Source organism: Meles meles, chromosome 1 (genome assembly GCF_922984935.1).
Source record: "Meles meles chromosome 1, mMelMel3.1 paternal haplotype, whole genome shotgun sequence".
In the NCBI taxonomy this organism is placed as follows: domain Eukaryota; kingdom Metazoa; phylum Chordata; class Mammalia; order Carnivora; family Mustelidae; genus Meles; species Meles meles.
Window position 1 is genome coordinate 96210828 of NC_060066.1, and position 22128 is coordinate 96232955.

At 37.4% G+C, this 22128-nt stretch overlaps 1 protein-coding gene and 1 non-coding gene across 2 annotated transcripts; both read left to right on the forward strand.

Moving 5' to 3' along the window:
* Positions 1 to 17826: 17826 nt before the first annotated feature.
* RPS20 (ribosomal protein S20) lies at positions 17827 to 19196 on the forward strand. The gene is made up of 4 exons (XM_046015821.1): positions 17827 to 17987; positions 18184 to 18283; positions 18581 to 18654; positions 18978 to 19196. Exons 1-4 carry the CDS (start codon positions 17985 to 17987, stop codon positions 19158 to 19160), a joined length of 360 nt encoding a protein of 119 aa, XP_045871777.1. The 5' UTR covers positions 17827 to 17984; the 3' UTR covers positions 19161 to 19196.
* On the forward strand, positions 18448 to 18514 carry LOC123928912. Its single transcript, XR_006815850.1, has one exon. It is a non-coding gene; the product is annotated as a small nucleolar RNA U54 (small nucleolar RNA).
* Positions 19197 to 22128: the final 2932 nt, after the last annotated feature.

Here is a 22128-nt window from a genome sequence, read left to right on the forward strand (position 1 = left end):
TACTATTAAATAGGAACAGATAGTTCTGCTTTTTTTTTTTTGAAGCTCAGCTTATTTTTAAAGAGACTCTTGAATATAAAAGAGTAAGATCAAAAAACCTTAATTATCCTCAAAAACATATATATAAAAGTAGCTATTAGCAACATTTAAAAAAATAAGGTTTTATTAAAAAAAATCCTGAAAAATAGTAAAGAGCTCTTGGAAGTTAAAGCTATGTTAAAATAAATGAAAAATTCACTAGAAAAACTGATACACAAAGATAAGTAAATCTTTCAGAAAATACAGAAAAACAGATTAAAAATAGAAAGACAAGACAAAGGAGGGTCAGCCTGGAAAGTCTAATATCCAAATAATAGACATCCCAAGAAGAGAAAATATGGAAAACAGGAGAAGATTATCAACACACAATTTAGGAAACAAAAGTTTAAACTGAAAAGATGCAGGGCTGACTGCTAATACAAGTGAAAACAAACTACACAAAGGCATATTACCATAGAATTTTAGAACAGTAAGGGCAATGAGAAAGTCCTAGAAGATCCCCCCCAAAAAATCACATATAAAAGATAAGGATCCTAAAAGATAATAGAGGCTGCCACCTCCAAACTTCTGATGGAAAACCATTTCCAACTTGGAAATCTATACCCAGCCAAAATATCAAGAGACTGTGCATCTGACTGAAATCCTTTCCAGGACAAGCAAACTTCAAAAATGTACTCCTGTGTACCCTTTCTCAGGAGGTATTCTACCAAAGCACAAGTATAAACTGAAAAAGAAAATATGGGATCCAAGAAATAGTTACAGCCCAATAGACAAAGGGAATCTCCACAGATGGTGGTGACTGGAGATCACGAGCTGTCTTGTGATGCAGTGATGCAGATTAGAGCAGATCCAAAGACTCAAGAAGATGAAACTAATGAATATCTGAAAGAACAGTTCTACAGTGTGAGGAGAGTTTGGGGTTAACTGATGACTATGGAGAAAACAAAGAAAATGAAATAAAAAATTTATTAACCAACACAGGTAGTTGGGCAATACAAAAAAATCAAATACAGCATAACAAATGGTTCAATTCAAAATAGCATTATGTAGCTATAATAATGCAACACTGTATGTCGATCTAACCAAAGTTAAAACAATAAAGGAAGGGCCGGTAGAGGGGAATTGGGTAAAACACTAAATCCTGATCTTCTGAAGACAGAAGTCAATAGGTATTTCCTTAAACTAAGGGAAAAAAAAAATCAAGAAATGTCCACATAAGTACACTACTTCCGGGCACAGACACAGATACCAAAACCAACACCAAAAGGGAGTTGAAAATGGTTGCAAGACTCCAAGAGTTGGTGTGGCATCCTAGAGGTCTTTTTAAAAATTTTTCACAATAATTCTAGTGCAACTGTTTGACTCTTTAACTGATGTTCATGTATAACTGATGAAAAGTAAAACTAAATTTAAGAAAGAAAAAGAAAATAAGTCTGTGAGTGTGTCTCAGGAAAAGGTGGATGATAGGGAAATATTTTACCATGCTTTTCCTATAAACTGAATTTTAAGAAACAGAAAGTAAGCTAAATATACTCCTTGATTACTTTGATACATGTGAGTCAACTCACTATGTGAAATCCGTACTTTCCTTATAATAGCATGATGAAATAGTACAGGCTCCCTCAAAAGGGAAAAAGCCTAAAAGAAGGAACAAGCCACCCATTCAGCTAAGGAAAGCAGAAGCAGCAGACTAAAGTAAAGCAAGACAGCTTCCTGAACACTGCTGAATAGGGCATCAAATTACAAAGAGGGAAAACCTAAAGGTCTATGGAATAATAGAGTACAGCCAGAAGAAATTTAAAGGGAAAGGAGAGAAAAACTTGACAGTATAATGGCAGCCAATGCCAGAAGCAAGTCCCCTTACAGCGGAGTCAAGTTACAGAATTTCCCTGGCTTCAGAACTGGAAGTAGATTTTCCCCCTTTCAGGAATAGTGAATCATATTAGAACACACTGTACAGTCAGTCTGACCAAACATTTGTCAAACATTGAGTAATCTTTACTGAAGTCCTTAAGAAATTGTGATGCTGCCACAATCTGAAGAATAAACCACTGGGGGAAAAAAGACATGAAAATAACCTGTTTTCTCTCCTATTTCTCAAATGAATCTCATGACAGGATCACGCCAGTCTACTATAAGTAGATCAGATAACTCATTAATTGTCTACTGAATTTATTGTTCCATAATTATTTCAGAAATTCCTGCTATTAATTTGAGTGAGAATTACCCATCACAAGGACAATTATGTTTCTGTGATAGAGTCGACTGACTGAATTCAGGTTTGAGTATGTAATTCGTGGTTTGTTCAGGATCTGTCTTCTGGATTTCTTGCTGTCTGTATTTTGGCCATTCTGGCACTGCTTAGCACCCTGACTAGGGTGTAAGAGAGAAAATGATGGAAATACATTCTATATTTTGTTTGTTTTTTTCCTAACAGCTCTGTTATCCAGCATTGGCTTTAATTAGATTTGAGGACTACTTGTAGATTTCATTTATTTGTATCCTCACCACCTCCTTATTTCACAGATTCCTCCTTAGGCAACAAAAATCCAATTTTAAAGAGTTGGTTGCTTTGGGTTTTTGGGTTTTGTTTTGTTTTTTTTTTTAAACTCTTTAATGGGATCCCAGAGTCAGATCTGTAGTTGGAACTCTCAACTGCAGGCATCGGTGAAGGCAAGGGAAGAGCCAGACTGGGATTTTGTTGGTACAAAGCCTCAGAGTCTTCATGTAAGAGATCTCTAAGAAGTTAGGGCCAATAGCTGGTCCCCACCCACAATCCCTCCACCTCACCCTATCAAAAAGATAAAAAGACAACCAGGAAATAATGGTATCTCCTTAGCTGAGGAGGAGTTTGTTCAAATGGAAAAGAAATCTATTCTGAAAACAACATCAGGGCAAGTACGTTAGGGATCAAGAAGATCTTTTGAAGTGTCTTCCAGGAAAAATTACCAGTGGGGAGGGTGGACGGTTCTATGAACAATTGAAATCAGAACAATTAAAATAAAAATAGGCGCTAGGGGGCGCTGCTGGCTAACAGCTGGGGTAACCTTTTCCCTGATTCTGCGAAGGTAGACGTTTGCAACGAAGACAGAGGCAGCAGCCCCTGGGGAGCTGTCATGACAGCAGCCAAGGAGACAAGCAGTTGGTGTCTCTGAGCAGAGGGAAGGAGAGAACCCATCTTTCCTGACTGTAGCGTGGCCGCTGCAGCCAGAGGAAACAGAGGCTGTGTTTAGTGAGTCTTCTCTCTCGCGAAGTGGAGGAAACCAAAGAGTGAGTAAGTCATGCTTTCTGTTTTCAAGGAGCTTTTAGCCTACCACCAATAGCTTTATTAAAAGTATATATATAATATATATTTATAATATATATTATATATATACACACACACACACATATACATATAGATATTTTAAATATTTTATTTATTTATTTGAGAGAGAACATGAGAGGGCAGAAGGTCAGAGGGAGAAGCTGACGCCCGGTGGAGCTGGGTGCCTGATGCAGGACTTGATCCTGGGACTTTGGGATCATCACCCAAGCCGAGGGCAGTTGCTTAACCAACTGAGCCACCCAGGCGCCCCTAAAAGTATATATTTTTTTAAATAAATGCTTTACATACCACACACAAAATCATTTCCAGATGGCTTGGAGAGCATCTGTAAGACTGGAGGAAGACAGAACTGAATTGTTAATACATATTCTAAGGAGGAAACAATCTCTAAACTTTTCTACAAGCAAGTGTAAAAACTATAGAGATTGCCACATTTAATTACATAAAAATGATAACTTCTGGATAGTAAAATAATATAAATAAAATGCAAACAATGAACTGAGAAAAATATTTGGTCAAAATGTGACTGACAATGGTTAATACTTTTTCTATAACAAACACGTAAAAATAAAAATGAAATATCACCATGTTCTAATAGAGAAATGTACAAATCTTGAAAAGTCGATTTAAATTTAGGAGACAAATACAAAATATAGGAAAATGTTAATCTCACAAGTCCTTAAAGAAATGCAAAGGGGAAATAGGGTGTATTAAAAATAGACAACGCATGATATTTTTAATGCTAATGAAGTTGTGATAAAACAGAATCTTCCATACGTTGCTGGTGACAGTAGAGATTACTGAAATTTTTTGGCAAGCCCTTGCAGTTCACTACTCACTAATAATGCTTCTGAAACTCCATCCTAGGAAATGCTACAAAATAAGTATTTTAATTAATAAAATGTTCACTAAGAGCCATTTATTTTGAGCAAAATTTGAAACAAGGTAAATGTCCAAAACGGTTAAATAAATTACAATATAATAGTTGATTTAAAAATGTTACGGTGAGGGCGCCTGGGTGGTTCAGTTGTTAAGCGTCTGCCTTCGGCTCAGGTCATGATCCCAGGGTCCTGGGATCGAGTCCCACATCGGGCTCCCTGCTCAGCCAGAAGCCTGCTTCTCCCTCTCCCACTCCCCTTGCTTGTGTTCCCTCTCTCTCTCTGTTAAATAAATAAATAAAATCTTTAAAAAAAAAAATGTTACGGCGATTATAGCAACATAAAATGGCTATACTACATTGTTAAGTGAATGGCGTGGGATACAAAATTATCAGTTTGGTTATAACTTTTTAAATAAACAAATCATTTTCAAAACATGTAGAAAAAGAATGAAGTTTTTGTTTGGGGCTGGTTGTCTGGGGAACTGTGGCTGTCTCTTTTTTTTATTTTTTAAAAGCTTTTCTTATTTTCCAATTTCTAAATTCTTTATAATGAAATACTTATTTAAAAATAAATGGCCACCAAAATCACTTGCATGTGTATACATTAACAATGAACAATATGGAAAGGAAATTAAGAAAACAATTCCAATTTACAATGGTATCAAAAAGAAAATAGGAATAAATCTAACCAAGGAGGTGAAAGGTTTGCACACTGAAAATGACAAAATAGTGCTGAAAGAAATTAAGGAATAAATAAATGGAAAGACATCTTATGTTCATTAATTGGAAGACTGTAATATTTTTAAGACTGTCCACTCTACCCAAAGCAATCTACAAATTCAACACAATCCCTATCAAAATCCCAATGACAATTTTCAGAAAGAGAAAAATTCATTCTAACATTCATATAGAATTTCAAGGGACCCCAAATAACCCAAACAATTTTGATTAAAGCAGAACAAAGTTGAGGTCCTCACAACTTCCTGATTCAAAATGTTTTACAAAGCCACAGTAATCCACATTGTGCTAATAGCATAGATTGACAAATAGACCAATAGACTAAAATAGCCCAGAAATTAACCCTCACATATATGGTCAAATGATCTTTGACAAGAGTGCCAAGACCACTCAATGAGACCAGAACAATCTCTTCAACAAATGGTTCTGCGCAAACTGGATATGCAAAAGAATGAAATTAGACTCTTACCTTACTCTTATGCAAATATTAACTCAAAATGGATTAAGGATCTAAACATAAGACCTATAACTATAAAACAAGGAGGAGAAAAGCTTCATGACATTGGACTTGGCAATGATTTCTTGGATACGACACCAAAGGCACAGGCAAGAAGAGTAAGAATGGACAAATGAGACTACATCAGACTTAAAAGGACTTGTTAATAAGTACAGAATTTCAAATTTTCAAGATGAAAAAGTTCTGGAGATGCTTTCCTAACAATGTGAATACACGTACACAACTGAACCAACCGTACACTTAATGCTTTAAATGGTAAATTTTTTGCTTTTATCACAAAAAATTAAGAAGTCAAAAAATGTAATAAAATGAAATAAATGATTTATGTACCCACATGCTTCCATTTAAAGTAAAAGTTTTTCAAAGAGCAGTCCCACTTCAAACCTCACTAATACTGTCTTGAAATATCTTGTTATCAAGGTCATGTCACTGCTTCCACTTTGAGAAATCAATGGCCCATTTTCTATCTTGTTTTTTAAAAACAGCCTTGTTAAGATATAATTCACATATATAATTCACCTATTTAAAGTACATAATTAAATGGTTTTGAGTATATTCACAACCATCATCATAAACAATGCGAGAATATTTTCAACATCCCCATACCCATTAGCAGTCACTCCACTTTTCTTCCCCTCTCAGCTCTCAGATGAACACAAATCTACTTTATATCTCTACAAAGTTTCTTAGTCTTAACATTTCATGTAGGTCGATGTGGTCTTTTTGACTGGGTTCTTTCACTTGGCCTCATGTTTTCAAGGTAAATTCCTTTGTAATATGTAACAGTATTTAATTTCATTTTATTGCCAAATAACATTATCTGTATTATACATATACTACTCGATATTATGTTAAAATAACATTATAGACACACACACACCATTTTATGTATCTGTTCATGAGTTGTTTCCACTCATTGGCTCTTATGAATAATCCTGCTATGGACATTCACATGCAAGTTTTTGCATGGATGTGTTTTCATTTATTTAGGGTATAGATCTAGGAGTGTAATTGCTAAGTCAGATAGTAAATAACCTTTTGAGGAACTGACACACTGTCCTCCAAAGTAGCTGAGCCATTTCACATTCCCACCAGCAGTGTAAGAGGGCTCCCAATTTCTCCACAACTTCACTAATACTTGTTATCAATTGTCTTCTTAATTCTTATGTCATTTCATTGATGGCTAATTATGTTGAGCATCTTTTTAATATTTTTATTGGCCATTTGTATATCTTTAAGAAGTTTCTATTCATATTTGAGTTGGGTTATTTGTCTTGTATTATTGAATTATAAGATTTCTTTATACATTCTATATATACCTCCCTTATCAGATTTATGATTTGCAAATATTTTCTCACATTACATTAGGTTATCTTTTCACTTTCTAATAGTGTCCTCTGACGTGCAAGAGTGTTTAATTTTGATGAAGTGTAATTTATCTTTTTTTCTCTTGTTGAATGTGCTTTTGCTGTCATATCTCTGAAACCACTGTCAAATCTAGGGTCACAAATATTTATGTTTTCTTCTAAGAGTTTTAAAGTTTTATCTCTTACATTTTGACCTTAGATACATTTTGAATTAATTTTTGTACATGGTATGAGTAGGGGTCAATTTCATTCTTTCACGTATGAGTACCCAGCTGTCCCCACACCATTTGTGAAAAGACTATTCCTTCTCCCAATTGAATTGAAAGTCCTCTTTTCCTCCTTTCCCAGCCCTTATTAATCATATTCTAATTTCTGTTTCAAAAATCAATTTTCTAAAAAGTGAGAGCTTTCTCCCAGATTCTCAATTCTATTCCACAGGGTTATATGTCAGTCCTTATGCCAGTACTACACTGTCTTGATTACTATAGCTTTGTAGCAAGTTTTTAAATCAAGAAGTGCAAGTCCCCCAACTTTGTTTTGCTTTTTCAAGATTGTTTTCAAATTTTCATGTGAGTGTCTGGATCAGCCTGACAATTTCTGCAAAGAAGCCAACTGGGATTTTAATAGGAATTACATTGATTTTATATACTGATTTGAGAAGTATTGATGTCCTGATAATATTAACTATTCCAACTCATGAACACTGGATGTATTTACACTTACTTAGGCCTTCCTTAATTTCCTTCAACAATGTTTTATAATTTTCAGATTATAAGTTTTTGACTTCTTTGTTAAATTTATTCCAAGTATTTTATCCTTTTTCATACTATTAGAAATGGAATCTTTTTTAACTTTCATTTTGGATTATTTATTGCTTCAATTTAGAAATATAGTTGATTTTCTTATATTAATCTTGTATCCTGCAATCCTGTTTGTCTTTCACCATTAGGTTGGATGTTGGTTGTGGGTTTTCCATAGAGGTACTTTATTATGTTGAGTAAGTTACATTCTAGTCCTAGTTTGTTGAGTGTTTTTATCATTAAGGTATGTTGAACTTTGGGCACCTGGGTGACTCAATCCTTAAGCCTCTCCTTTGGCTTAGGTTATGATCCCAGGGTTCTGGGATGGAGTCCCAGCGTCGTACTCCCTGCTCAGTGGGAAGCCTGCTTCTCCATCTCCTGCTTTCACTCCTTGTGTTCCCTCTCTCACTGTGTCTCTGTCAAATAAATAAATAAAATCTTTGAAAAAAAAAAGGTATGTTGAACGTTGTCATATTTTCTTCCATTCCTGTTGAAATGATCTTGTGGGTTTTGTCCTTTATTCTAGTGATATAATGTAATAAATACATTGATTAATTTTTGGATTCTCTCTCCATTCCTACTTGATCTTCAAGCAATATTAACACAGTTTGAGCACTGCTTTTTGAAATACTCGAATTTCTCTTGACTTCATTATTCTATTTTTCTTCTACTTCACAGATTCCTTTTTTTCCATCCTATTCTAAATGCTGAGTGTCCAGGGCTTTGTCCTGAGCCCTCTTCTCTTCTGTTTGCACTCTCCTTGCATGATTTTTCCAGAACCCTGATCATCTCCAAGCTTATGGCCCCCAATTTATATTTCCAGCCTTAATCTCTTTTTTGAGTTCAGAGAAAGATCCTACTGCCTCCTTCGTGTCTTCATTTTTCATTAACAATGCAAACTTAACTTGATTAAAACAAAGTGATTATTTTCCACTGCTTTTCAAGTCTCCTTTAGCTCAGTTAACGTTTCCAAAATGCACCTATTTGCTAGCCAAGAACTAGAAGTTGTCTTACTTGTTTTTCTCCTCCATCTTCCAAACCCAATCTAGTCATGTCTACTTCAAAATATGTCTCAAATTGAAAGCCTTCTCATCATCTGTATTGCTAAGGCCCAGTCCAAACCACCAATATCTCTTCTCTGAACAATTATACAAACTTCCTAATATCTTGCATTCCTATTGCCAATTCTCTATGCAGTAGCCTTGTTTAGGTTTTAAAAACCTAAATCATATCATACCACATCCTTACTTAAAAATTTACATTGCCTTCCCATTCCTTCATAATGAAACTTAAACCTGTTGTCATAGCCTAAGAGATCCAACATGATCTGGGCCTTGACTACACCTCAGACTTAACTTTTCACCCTTCTCCCGCATTTACCATGCCTAGACACACCATCTTTTGTTCTATCCTGTAATATACTAAGTCTCTTCCTGCCTCAAGGAATGGCTAGTTGTTTGTCATCATTCAGAATTCAGCTTAAGTGTTTTCTACCTTGAATATTCTATCCTTTTTTTATTTTATTTTTTTTTAAATATTTTATTTATTTGACAGAGAGAAATCACAACTAGGCAGAGAGGCAGGCAGAGAGAGAGGAGGAAGCAGGCTCCCCGCGGAGCAGAGAGCCCGATGTGGGGCTCGATCCCAGGACCCTGGGATCATGACCTGAGCCGAAGGCAGAGGCTTTAACCCACTGAGCCACCCAGGCGCCCCTTCTATCCTTTTTTTAAAAGATTTTATTTATTTATTTTAGAGAGAGAATGAGAGACAGCATGAGAGGGTAGAAGGTCAGAGGGAGAAGCAGCCTCCCAATGGAGCTGGTAGCCTGAAGCAGGATATAATCCTGGGACTCGGGGAACATGACCTGAGCTGAATGCAGTCGCTTAACCAACTGAGCCACCCAGGCACCCTTGAATGTTCTATCTTAAGGAGAAACAGTCACAACTTACTCCCCAGTCACTTCCTACTCTATACCATTTAACTTTTATTTTCTTTAGGAAAAATAATTATTCTATGAAACCCTTCTTTTTATTTTCTTACTAATCCATCCTCCCTCACTATGTAATCTAATGAATGTAAGTTCCAGGAGAGAAAATATGGCCTCAATAATATCTGCCCTCAAACAGTATCTGACACATAGTAGATGATCAATTAATATTTGTTGAAGAAACTAATAGGATATGTGAAAGATACAAAAAAGACATAAAGAGAGCACCTTTCCCAAAATAACTTGTAGTTTAGACAAAGAAATGTGTATTTACTCATTAAAAGTAGTTCTGAATTCTATTATGTTCAAAACCAGGCATTTTGCTAGGAGTTGGGAACACAAAGCTGTCCCACTATCTTTATCTTAGCTTGGTCATCATCATTACTTGCTTTAACTTCTAAAATAATCTCAAAATGTTTTTAATGAACATTTTCAAACATACAAAAGTAGAGAGACCAGTATAATCAATCTTCAGACTTGACAATTACCACAGCTTTGTTGAATATGCTTCACTTAGTTATTTTTTCCTACATTTTCTCTGCTGAAGTATCCTAAAGCAAACACAAAAGTCATGTCATTCCATGCCTACATCCTTCAGTAGCATCTCTAAATATATGAATGTTTCTTACATAGCCATATTGCCAATATCACCTTTAATTAATAACTCCTTACTAATATCTAATAATCTGTCAGTAATGAAGTTTTCCTAATTGCCTCAAAAATATGTCTTATGATTGTTTTATTTGAATCAGGAATTAAATAAGGTGTATACATTGCATTTAGGTATTCTTTAATCTAGAGAGCCCACGCTCCTTGTTTGTGTATTTTCAGAAACAGGTCAGTTTTTCAATGGAATGTCTCACATACCAGATTTGCTTTGTGGCTTCCTTGTGGTGTCTCTTTCTACTGTCTTTCATATTGTTTGTAAGTGGAATTTAGTTTTAGAGCCTTGCCTAAATTCAGGTTCAAATTCTTGAGGAGGAATACTTCCTATTTGGTGCTGTTACCCCAGGAGAAGCATATTACTTTTTCTACCTTTAGAGATTCTAAGATGAATAAGTGGGTTCAGTAAATCTCTCCATTGTGAAGTTCCCCTCAACCTTTCTCTCCGGTAATAGTTCCATCCATTATATGCTGCCTGACTCAATTATTAAATTAGGAATTGTAAAATGATTTTATTAATGAGTAATTAGCCTTAAAAAGGAAGTTGTGAGGGGCGCCTGGGTGGCTCAGCGGGTTAAAGCCTCTGCCTTCAGCTCAGGTCGTGGTCCCAGGGTCCTGGGATCGAGCCCCGCATCGGGCTCTCTGCTTGGCTGGGAGCCTGCTTCCTCCTCTCTCTCTCTCTGCCTGCCTCTCTGCCTACTTGTAATCTCTATCTGTCAAATAAATAAATCTTTAAAAAAAAAAAAAAAAAAAAAAAAGGAAGTTGTGAGAGATAAATATGACCTCAAATCCAAAGGAATAAAGGTGTAATTAATTTGACAACAAAAAATAAAATGTCTACATGGTAAAAACCATTATTAGCAAAATTAGAAGACAACTGACAAGCTGAAACATAATATCTGCAACTCAGATCACAGATGAAGAGCTAATTTGCATAAGAGAGCTCAGACCAAATATCTGAATAAAAATCAACAACCTAATAGAAAATGTAAATACAGGAAATGAACAGACTATTCACAGAAAATAAAATATGCTAAATGGCTCTAAAATATATGAATTAGGCTTAATTCACCCAAGCAAAAACAACAACAACCAAACACAATTTTAGATGAATGCTAAAAAAGCAAGTAATACCAATAAATCTTACTAAATCTCGATCCTTTCCTTTTAATATTCTGTGTGATCAAATTGGAAGTTGACAGAAAGTGGTTTTCATACCCACTGAGGCATGACGTCTGTTTTGAGGAAAAGCTTGTGAGACTGAATCTCAGCCAGGCTCGTTTTTCATCAAACATCATTTTTACTGGAAAAAAAAAAAAACCTTGAAAAACAAACTGTGGTTATGCAGACATGTGTATTTGTTAGACATCTCCTGAGAGATGAACAAACTGAGCGTGTCACTTGAAGGAGAACCATTAACAGCCAATTGCCAATGATAAAATTTGAGCTTTTGAGCAAAAATTAGGATTTTGGAAAATTTGTGTCTGCCACCATGGACTTCAAACCTTCCTAATACTTAAAGGACTTTTCTGACAAACTGAGTAGTGATGATAAATATAATTTTTAAAATATTATATAGTAGAATATGTCAACATTAGAAGGTCTGCATAAGTCCGTGAACCAATATTTCCCAAGTGATGAATGCATGATGTTATAAAACCATGTATGAGTAGGGGTAAAAGATCCATTCAAAGTACAAGAAAGACAAATAGATTTTATTATAAGAGTGTACAAAAAGGCCACTTATATGGTTTCTGAGTCTCATTTTACCTAATCTTAAGAAACTCCTACTTAGCCAGTGTAAGTGTATCAAAGAAGAATATCCACAAATATCTGAACAGATTATTAAAATCCTCTCCCTTTTTCAACTTCTTATCTGTGCTCACACAGAATGTCTACACATACTTCAACGACAACATATTGTGACAGATTGAGTCCAGAAGCAGATAGGAAAATTGAGCTTTCTTCTATTAAGTCAGACATTAAAGAGATTTGTGAACATATAAAAGTAATAAAAATAGTTATTTTTAACAAAATATGTTAACAATGAATAAGTTTGTTATTATTTTTAAATATTAACAAATGTTTTCAAACTTCTCATTTTAAGCCTCTAATATAGCAAATACCAATAGACACAGGGTCACACAAACAAAAGCTCTTTGGGTTCTTCAAACACTTTTAAGCATGTAAAGAGTCACTAAGAATGAAAAGTTTGAGAATCACTGTTCTAAAGAATTATAAATTGCTAAAATTGATCCCAGAACAGAGATATCAAGGCAAATTAATTACTATTGAAGAAATTATAGTTTATAGTTACCTCTCAATAAAACATGCATTCTACTAAGTCTAAGACACACATAACCACTCTACTGTTTAAACTTTTCACAGCATGAAGGAAAGCTTCCAAATTTGTTTCTTTGATGCCAGCCCATTAATACACACACAGAGACACAAACATACACACACACATCTTTAAAACAATCTAATTGTGGGGCACCTGGGTGGTTCAGTTGGTTAAGCATCTGCCTGTGGTTCAGGTCATGATCCCAGGGTCCTAGGCTTGAGCCCCACATCAGGCTCTCTGCTCAGCGGGGAGTCTGCTTCTCCTTCTCATTCTGTCCCTTCCCCTCTGCTTGTCCTCTCTCATATAAATAAAATCTTTAAAAAATATGTTTTAAAAAAGTCATTTGTAATATATTTGTCAAGAGATTTTTTCCAGAAATACAAAAAAGGTTCAATATTAAGAAATTTATTCACCTTATTAATAGATTTAAAAAATCATATGAACACCTACTTAGTTACTACTGCAAAGGCATTTGATAAAATTCTAAATTCATTCCAAAATGAATTCAGAAAATTACTAAAAGAAACCATAGGATAATTCAGAAAAATAATCTCAGAACATGGAGGGTCCTTCTTAGCAATCAGTTAACTTCTTGATGAGCCCCATCCAGTGGGATATAAACATGGAAAGTTTTTTCTTCTAATTACTGGCTTCAACTACATTGTGTCATTCATCTTTTCCCACCCCTTAATTAAAATCTAGGAAAGAGTCAATGACTTTCCGGTAACTTCAGGTTATTAAAACTCAGTCTAGGGGCACCTGGGTGGCTCAGTGGGTTAAAGCCTCTGCCTTCGGCTCAGGTCATGATCAGGGTCCTGGGATCGAGCCCCACATCGGGCTCTCTCTGCTCCTCAGGGAGCCTGCTTCCTCCTCTCTCTCTGCCTGCCTCTCTGCCTACTTGTGATCTCTCTCTGTCAAATAAATAAAATATTTAAAAACAGACAAACAAAACAAAACAAAAAAACTCAGTCTAACTCAGTTTGAAACCCTAAATTGATCCAATTCAAAGTTTTGTCCTCGCTATCATCAGGCAGACTTGTGCTTGAGTAAAGAAACTATAACATTTACAATCCAAACTGGAGCACTCTTGAGTGAAAGTTAGCACTAGTAATAATAACATCTTGGTTATGTACTGAGGTTATCATGGCTAAATCAGACCAATGGCCAGCTGAGATCAAAGAACTTGAAATGGGGAGAGGGGAGTCTCCTCTGCTATTTCAAGCCTCCTCCCCTATAGATTCTATAGCTTCTTCGGCGTTGGGGAGCAGAAAAGAGAGACAAAGGAGGCAGAAGCCATCTTGAATGTCTGGCAATATGTTGGTGGTGAAGAGATACTCTTGGATTTGTTTTATTTTTTATCTGTTTATTCTTCCAAAGTGGGAAGATCACATAGTCCAGCACCCTCTTTTTACAATTAGAAAACGAATGCTCATGTGGATGGGATGACTTCTAAGAGGTGGCCAACCTAGCATTGGACTTAAGCAGGTCCTCACAACCCCCAACAGTGTCCTCTTTGCTGCACTACAGCTGCCTCTCCTACATGTGCCCATCAGAGCCAGGAACAGGTTGCAAGGCTTGGGAGGTACTCACCTCGGGTGTAATATTTAAGGAGTGCCAGTGCTGAGGTATCATTTGAAAACTCGACCAAGTAGACATCTGCTTCCAAAGTCACATGGTTGTTGGTAGAATTACAGTTCTTTGGGGGCTGTTGGACTGAAAGCCTCAATTCATGCTGGGTGTTGGCCACAGGTTACCCTCATTTCCTTGGTCCTCTCCCTATAGCAGCTCCCAATATGGCAGCTTGCTTTATCAAAACTAGCAAGGGGGAGGGGCACCTGGGTGGCTCAGTTCGTTGGTTAAGCCACTGCCTTCAGCTCAGGTCATGATCCCAGAGTCCTGGGATCGAGTCCCATATTGGGCTTTCCCTGCTCTGCAAGAAGGCTGCTTCTCCCTCTGCCTCTGCCTGGCCACTCCCATGTGACAGAAGTATACTAATTTGTCAGACTGAATTTCAAGAAATGTTAGAATCTCGAGGCCTGCAGGCCTGGGAACAGGAGAAGGAAAGGGGGGAAAGAAGTACTATGAGGTCTAGTGGATAAGACATTCAGTCTCTACCCATGTGAATATAGAATATATAGAGAATATAGAATTCTCTATAGAGAATTCTGTGAGCTCCGCAGTTAAACATGATTGAAAATTACCAAGTCAAGGCAAGTTCTATAGGAATCATTCTCAATGAAAAGATCTGTGTTCCCAGTTCTGTTCCATTGCTCACTTTAGTTTAACGATTTTAATGAGCAAATAAGAGTTAACAGGCCTTGAATATCTACAGAGCTTCAAACCAAAAAAAAGGAAAGAGTTAAAAAATAAGGATTCCATTTTACAATGGACACATATTAGTAGCTCAATAAAATTTCTAACCTCAACTAAAGTAAAATACAGAGTGCTCTGCTATGCTATGTTATTTCACAGAAGAGGATTTTATATATCGCGGGTAAGTACAGCTACTAATGATAATGGTAAGACCAAATATATAGTGAGAGACACCATAGGATAGAGAGTAAGAGTGCAAACTCTGGAGTAGACTGCAGAACTTCAAACACCAGCCTTTCCTATGACATTAGGCAGACCCCTAACCTCAGTCTTCCCATGCACAAAATACGAATAACAGCACTTACATTCCAGGGCTGATGTGAGGATCAAACAAATTGATGTTAGTACAGTGCTGGCTACTGTCATGTACCCAGTACTGTTCTAAGTCCTCGTATGTAATCCTTATAAACTACCAGGAATTGCTTCCACATTTCACTTTCCTACCAATACAAGATGAGTAACCACGACAGTAAGTTTTAAACTTTCTGGTTTTTATCCTTAAATTTCAGACTTTATTCATAAATTTGAACAGTTATTTAGATCAAAAATTCTGCAAATAAAACTGTGTCTAAACAGACACTTAACACATTCATTTGAAAATTTTCTTTACTGTTTTACCAATAGTGTGTACCATGAATTAGGTACTGTTTAACTTCTGTTACTTTCCTTTTGTAAGTAGTATGATGACACTGTCATTGCAGCAAAAGACCAGTAGATGGCTGTCCACAGAAAGGAACAAACACCTGTGGTAAGAGTCTTTCCAACATCATTTTGAAAGAGCTACAAAAATCAGTAAAGGAAGGCTACAGATAGATATGTTGAAAACACAAAATTTGCAATGGTCTTAAGAGTTTCTTTTTAATTTTAAAATGGAACGGATATTTAATTCACCTTTTCACAGTAAAATCTTCATTAAACTGCTAGAGGAAATACCTATTTGGGTATAACGTTTCCAAAGACCAACTTAGCTAATACCAAAGGACTTACAATCTTATAATACGCATAATTGATCTAAGGCATTAAGGATGGCAACCTGTATTTTCTTCTTTTGGAAAAATTGTCAATTTTTACTTTTTCTCCAATATCGTACATTATGTTAGAACATTACCTTTTTAATGAAAACGTGGGGCCTACAGGAGCAGTTAACTTTCAAGAGAAAAATAAAAAACAATATGTCTCAACTAAACACAAATTTGAAAAATGGGTTTTCATTACATTTTTCTGTTATCTCAACCAGCTGTTTCCTGCATTCTAGTCACATCAACAATTCTTCCCTTACATGCTGGGCTACAATTAGCCTTTTTCTATACTGAAATTCTTTTCTAAGGTCAAGGAAGTTAATTTGTTCACCATTTTCTCAAGTACTTGAAGGGGAAGGGAAACCAAAGAATAAACGTACCAGATTTGTTGCTTAAAAAAAAAAAAATAATAAACACAGTTCTCAAGCATTCCTACTGGTAGCCATAGCAGTAAGTTAAAGCCCTGAGTTATGAAGTCTCATTTAGATTACAGTTAGTAAACTAAGAACACAGATTTTCAGATTTTTTTTTGCTGCAAATTCTCCTAATAATGGTATTTACAGCCAGATGACACTTTAGAATAACTGAACTAGAAATACACAAACTTCAATATTTAAATTAATTGGTAAATGGCAAAAAAAATCTATACACATATTTTTATGAGCCAAAGAAAGCCAGCTATTAGTTATGCCCAATTATCACCAAACAAATAAATTCATGCTATTATTTGATAAAATCTTCAAGTATGATTTCCCTCCAAGGAACAGAAGGGAGAGGCTCAAGAAGGAGCCCTAATGAGAGGGGTCAGAGGTCTGTTCTTCACCAGTTCTGTGTGTCTGAGCAAATTAACTCTTCTGCATTCAGCAGTTCACATGTAAAATAATGAGGTTATTTATTCTTCCTTCTGCCCTGTACCAAAACCAGTCTTACCTATTTCGTTCCACTTAACCATTCTGTCATCCTTAAATATATGTGTCCTCCTTAGGCTCTCTCTCCTGGCTACCCAAGACAGTTGACCGCTCTTGGTTTTTCCACTGTACTTTGTCCCATACACTCAGTATAATGGAGATCTTGAAGGGTCTCATCCGATATTACCTTATCCGAACAGAGAGGCGATAGCATGTTTTAGAGTTCGGGAGATGGCCTAGGTCTCCAGGGTGGGCCTCCGGATGCACAGGATAATCCCGGCAGCCAGGCATTTTTGCCCTCAATTTCCTCCGAGGGAAAGAACCCAAGTTCAGTGCTTTCTACAAACGGATTAGATGGATCTGCCGCTCTGGGAAGCCAGAAGGCGAAATATCCCCAAAATGAGTTTCAGGCTATGAAAAAGGTTTGAAACAACACGACCAGGTGGTCAGTCATTTCCCCCAATATCTACGTGAGTTAAACTCAGAGTTAAGTTACCCACCTGCTCATAGAAAAGAGTGCTTCGGTTTGTATAGGAAGCAACATTTGCAGTATAAAAACTACAGGAGTCTTTGCAGAGGCCAGGGATAGGTACACCAGGAAAAGGAGTTTCTCGGGCTTTAGGTCATAGTCTCCCTGTCATCTCTTCCAGGTGGCCAGAGGACCATGGTAACTGCAGGGGCGGGGACGCCGCCTCCCGGGGCTCTAAGTCCTCCCGGCCGAAAGGGGGCACCCACAGCCACGTCTTTCCCGCCAACTCCAGGAGAGCTCCAACCCCGGCTCGCGCAGCCGCCTCGGGAACCCCAGGGCAATTCCTCTTCCGGGGCAGAGCGGAGGCGTGTGCGGGACCCGGATGCAGACGGGAGCTCAGCTATATAAGCGCCACGCAGGCCTCACGGCTTTCTCTTTGAGGAAGACGCGGTCGCAGGTTCAGCGGTGCCTCGGACGCCCCGCTTCTGCTCCTGACTCACCGCTGTTCGCTCTCACCGAGGAACAAGTCGGTCAGGAAGCCGCGCCGCAGCCATGGTGAGGCGGGCGCCAGCGCCGCGTGGTTGGGGACGCGGAGGGACACGGTCCCTTCTGGGGACGGATTCCGGGATGGGAGGAAGCGGTGGCAATACGAGTCTCACTCTGTGGAGGAGGTCGTGATATGGGAGAGGAGCCTGGGAAGTTCCTTAAGGTCGTTTCCAGGTTTTTAAGAACTCTGTTTCCGTTTGTGTAGGCTTTTAAAGACACCGGGAAGACACCCGTGGAACCGGAGGTGGCGATTCACCGAATTCGAATTACTCTCACCAGCCGCAACGTAAAATCACTGGAAAAGGGTCAGTACGATATCTTCAGGGTGAGACCTTTGGGCAAAAAATAGAATGAATTTGTTTTTGTTGTTCTATAGGATTGACTCAGGAGTCAAGTGACAAGTTGCTTAACTTAGAAAAGGCAAAGAAGGATCTATGCTTAACTGTTAATGTGTTTCTTAAATCCTTGTTGGCGATGAGGAGACAATTACTGTGTGGAACGATGATGATAGTTTTATACGCTATTCTGAGCCAGCATCGGTTAAAATTACTAACGCTTTGACTGTTTTGAAAGAACTGAAAGACGCTTTTATTTTTCTGTAGTATGTGCTGATTTGATCAGAGGCGCAAAGGAAAAGAATCTCAAAGTGAAAGGACCAGTTCGGATGCCTACCAAGGTAAAGTAAATCACAGGGGTGGGGGGGGAAACACAAACTAAAAGAAAAATTGTTGGTAGAATTTGGTTCGTGTCCGCTGCCTGATTTTCACAGCCAACTGTTGAAGCTTTTGCTGCTCTTTTTCTTGGGTGGGGTATGGTGCTTTTATAAGGGCACTGTCTTGGCTGAGAAAACTAATTTGCATCCATAAATTGATGGTGATTTCGGGAAAAAGGAATGCTGCTCTAGGACGTATTCAAATAAAATAAGGAAGTGGTTTTGTAGGTGTCCTAGGGATAATCATAAAACGATAAATGCTTGGTTTCCTTTGTCTTTTGTTGCAGACTCTGAGAATCACTACAAGAAAAACTCCTTGTGGTGAAGGCTCTAAGACTTGGGATCGTTTCCAGATGAGGATCCACAAGCGGCTCATTGATTTGCACAGTCCTTCTGAGATTGTTAAGCAGATTACATCCATCAGTATTGAGCCAGGAGTTGAGGTTGAAGTCACCATTGCAGATGCTTAAATCAACCTTTTTAATAAATTGATAATCCGTTGTTAAGGCTTGTTGACTTTTTTTCTAAATACCCGCGTATTTTTGGAGTACAGAGTTGTACTACAATCCTTGTCCACCTTTTGAGTAGTCAAAATTAGGTTAATATCCTAGGGATGGGTGGTCTATCCTGTTTTCATTGTGTCTCTTAAGAGGCCACTAAAGCAGTTGATACTTGACATCACTTGAAAACTAAGTTGTAGTAACTAAATACATGGAGACCATAGCATTGATGAATGTATACAATGTGATGGTTCATAACTGGCTGCATATTAGAACTTTTCCAAAAGACATCTGGGTTTTAACCCCAAAGATTCTGATTTTAAGTAGATACAGGGTGCTTTTGTGGGCAGGTAACTAACATGGGAAATACTAAGTTCTGCCAATTAATACATCCTTTCTCTTGACATTACACTAGAGTGAACTTGGCAGATTGTTAAATATTTTGGAAATATTGGCATTTACATTAAGCAGTTTTGTAGAGAAGTGTTTTAATTTTAGATGAACTGGTCAAAAAAAGTCCCAGTATTTAGGTTATATTTATAGAACTGTATATATATAGGCCTTGGGGTTTCTTTTAATGTGAAGCTATACTAATGTGTAGTTTATATATAAACATTTAATAGCTGTATGTTAAGAAAAAAGCGTGTCCTCAGTAGAGCAAATTTATTTAGGCGGACCCCTATGATACAGTAATGGATAACATTGTTTAGCTACTAGACTCCATGCTTTTTTTTTTTTTTTTTTAATTTAGAAAACAGGACTGCTTGGGGGGCAGGGTAGTGGGAGAATCCCAAGCAGACTCCCCACTGAATATGGAGTCTGACAGGGCTTGATCTCACACCCCCAAGATCTTGACCTGAGGAAAATAGAGTCAGACGATCAATTGCCTGAGTCACCCAGGAAGTCCACTGTTTATGCTTTATTTTCTTAAATGCTGTTCTTGTAGTGCAAATCTGGAAACTGGCTGTGAGGTTTGGCTTGCCTGATGGCTGGAGCATTAGTAGCATAGATGAGATTTTAAATGGGCTCATGGAATGAACATCCTCTTGATGTCCCATAGAAGTATTGAAATGTTTGCTTTTTAGGTTGTATAATCTTCTGGATATCCTCAATAGGCCTAATTCTCTACTAGAGAGAATTTTGGCAAATTACAAAGTTGACCAGAAAAAGTCATTGTGATTAGGATTAGTCATGAAACATGCTTTTTTTTCCTGAGTTTGGACTTAGATCTTCACTTCTCTGTACTACGTTGTCCACTGTCCTCAGTTAACCATGTGTGTTCGAACTTCAGCTGAGATTGCTCTGTACATCCACTTGTGTACCAGCCTGTGCCTCACGCAGCTCAAATCTGACATCTTTAAGATGAAAATCCTCTTCCCTCCTGCAAACTTGTGTTCCTTCTCAATCCATGGTCCACCACACAGCCACGTGGGTCACTCAAACATTGATTCCACATCTATCTCTTCCTGTATCCAAGTCCTTTTGATTCTACTTGTTTTAGACTTCAAAAGATAATTCGGACATCAGGGATTTGAGTGGGACTGAATCTGGAAAGAACTATGCCAAGTTGATAAACTCAAAATCCCAGTTATTTTTTAACTAAATTATAATTTAATTAACCAATTAGCTTGGGAAACTAAAAGATTTCACTGTAATTGTTCAATAAACACTGCCACAAGCATAGTACGTGAAAAGTTCCACAATATGAGCCTAGAGAAAAGCTATATGAGGTAAGCAGTCATCCATTCTTAGAAGCTACTGTTCTTGGTTTACACATGAAAGAATTATTAATCAGAAGCCAGGTAGTGAGATACTAGCCTGTTTTCCAGTTTTCTAGGCTGAAGAGAGCTGTTCAGGTAGTGTTAAAATCATTTTAAAACAAGTACCTGGTATGTGGCCCCCACATAGAAGTACTTAACAAGCTTGTTTTGATGATCCAAATGTACTACAACACAAAAAGCTGGAATACACTCTACCCAGAGAATTGGTTGAGAAAATGCCAGTCCTGTGAAAACATGGCCACTTAGGACAAAAGAATAGGGAAAAGGGTGCCTCGGGAAATCAGAAGATGTTGAACAGTTTTGTGGCTTTAATAACACTTGTGAATTTTAGCTGATACGTGCCAAAGTAAGTAATATATCAGCAATTGTAATTTTCCCCTTCAGATTGTTGGAGTTGTATTTAAACTATAGGTAATATTTAGAGCTTGTAATAAACCCAAAATATAACACTTAAAATATTAAAACTACTATTATCTTTGATTCTTCAAACATTTAAAAACTACTTGGAAACAAAAGCCCTGCAGTATCTTGGGATACGTAGAAACCAACTAAAGGTAGGTTAAATAGTGCTAATGGTGCCAATGATTCAGAGAGTTAGAGGCCAGCTTGTATGGATTAGAGATGTAAAGAAATATTGGAAGTGGGAGGTCTCCAGTCCTCCCCATGGCTGTGCCATTTGCTGAATCACATTTCCTCACCTGACAGGGATCTCTAAGTGCAAATGTGCAAGCGCTAGATAAAGAGGGAACAGGCAAGAGAAGTAAAAATTCATGGCCGTGCCATCAGATCTGCTCAAAAGGTTATTTGGGTATGTGAGCTTGATACAATACTTCTTTGGGCCTCAGTTCTCCTGTGTAAAATACTTAAAAGTATCTGAGTATACATGTGTGTTCCTTTGTCTGTCTCTGGGACATATTCCTACCAAACCAAGACTGGCTTGCTAAGGGCATAGGTTTCTCACACCAGGACCTCGACTCCCACAGAGTAGGGTACACTGCTGGCCAGTGGTATTAGGTCTAATGGCATTTGCAGAAGTATGCATGAATCCTTGGGGGCATTGCCTTTCTGTGTCCTTCACCCAAAAAGTGACCATGTAGGTTTAACTATGCTGGAGAACCTGGCAAAGTCAAAGTTTTATCTTTTGAAAGTAAGATTAT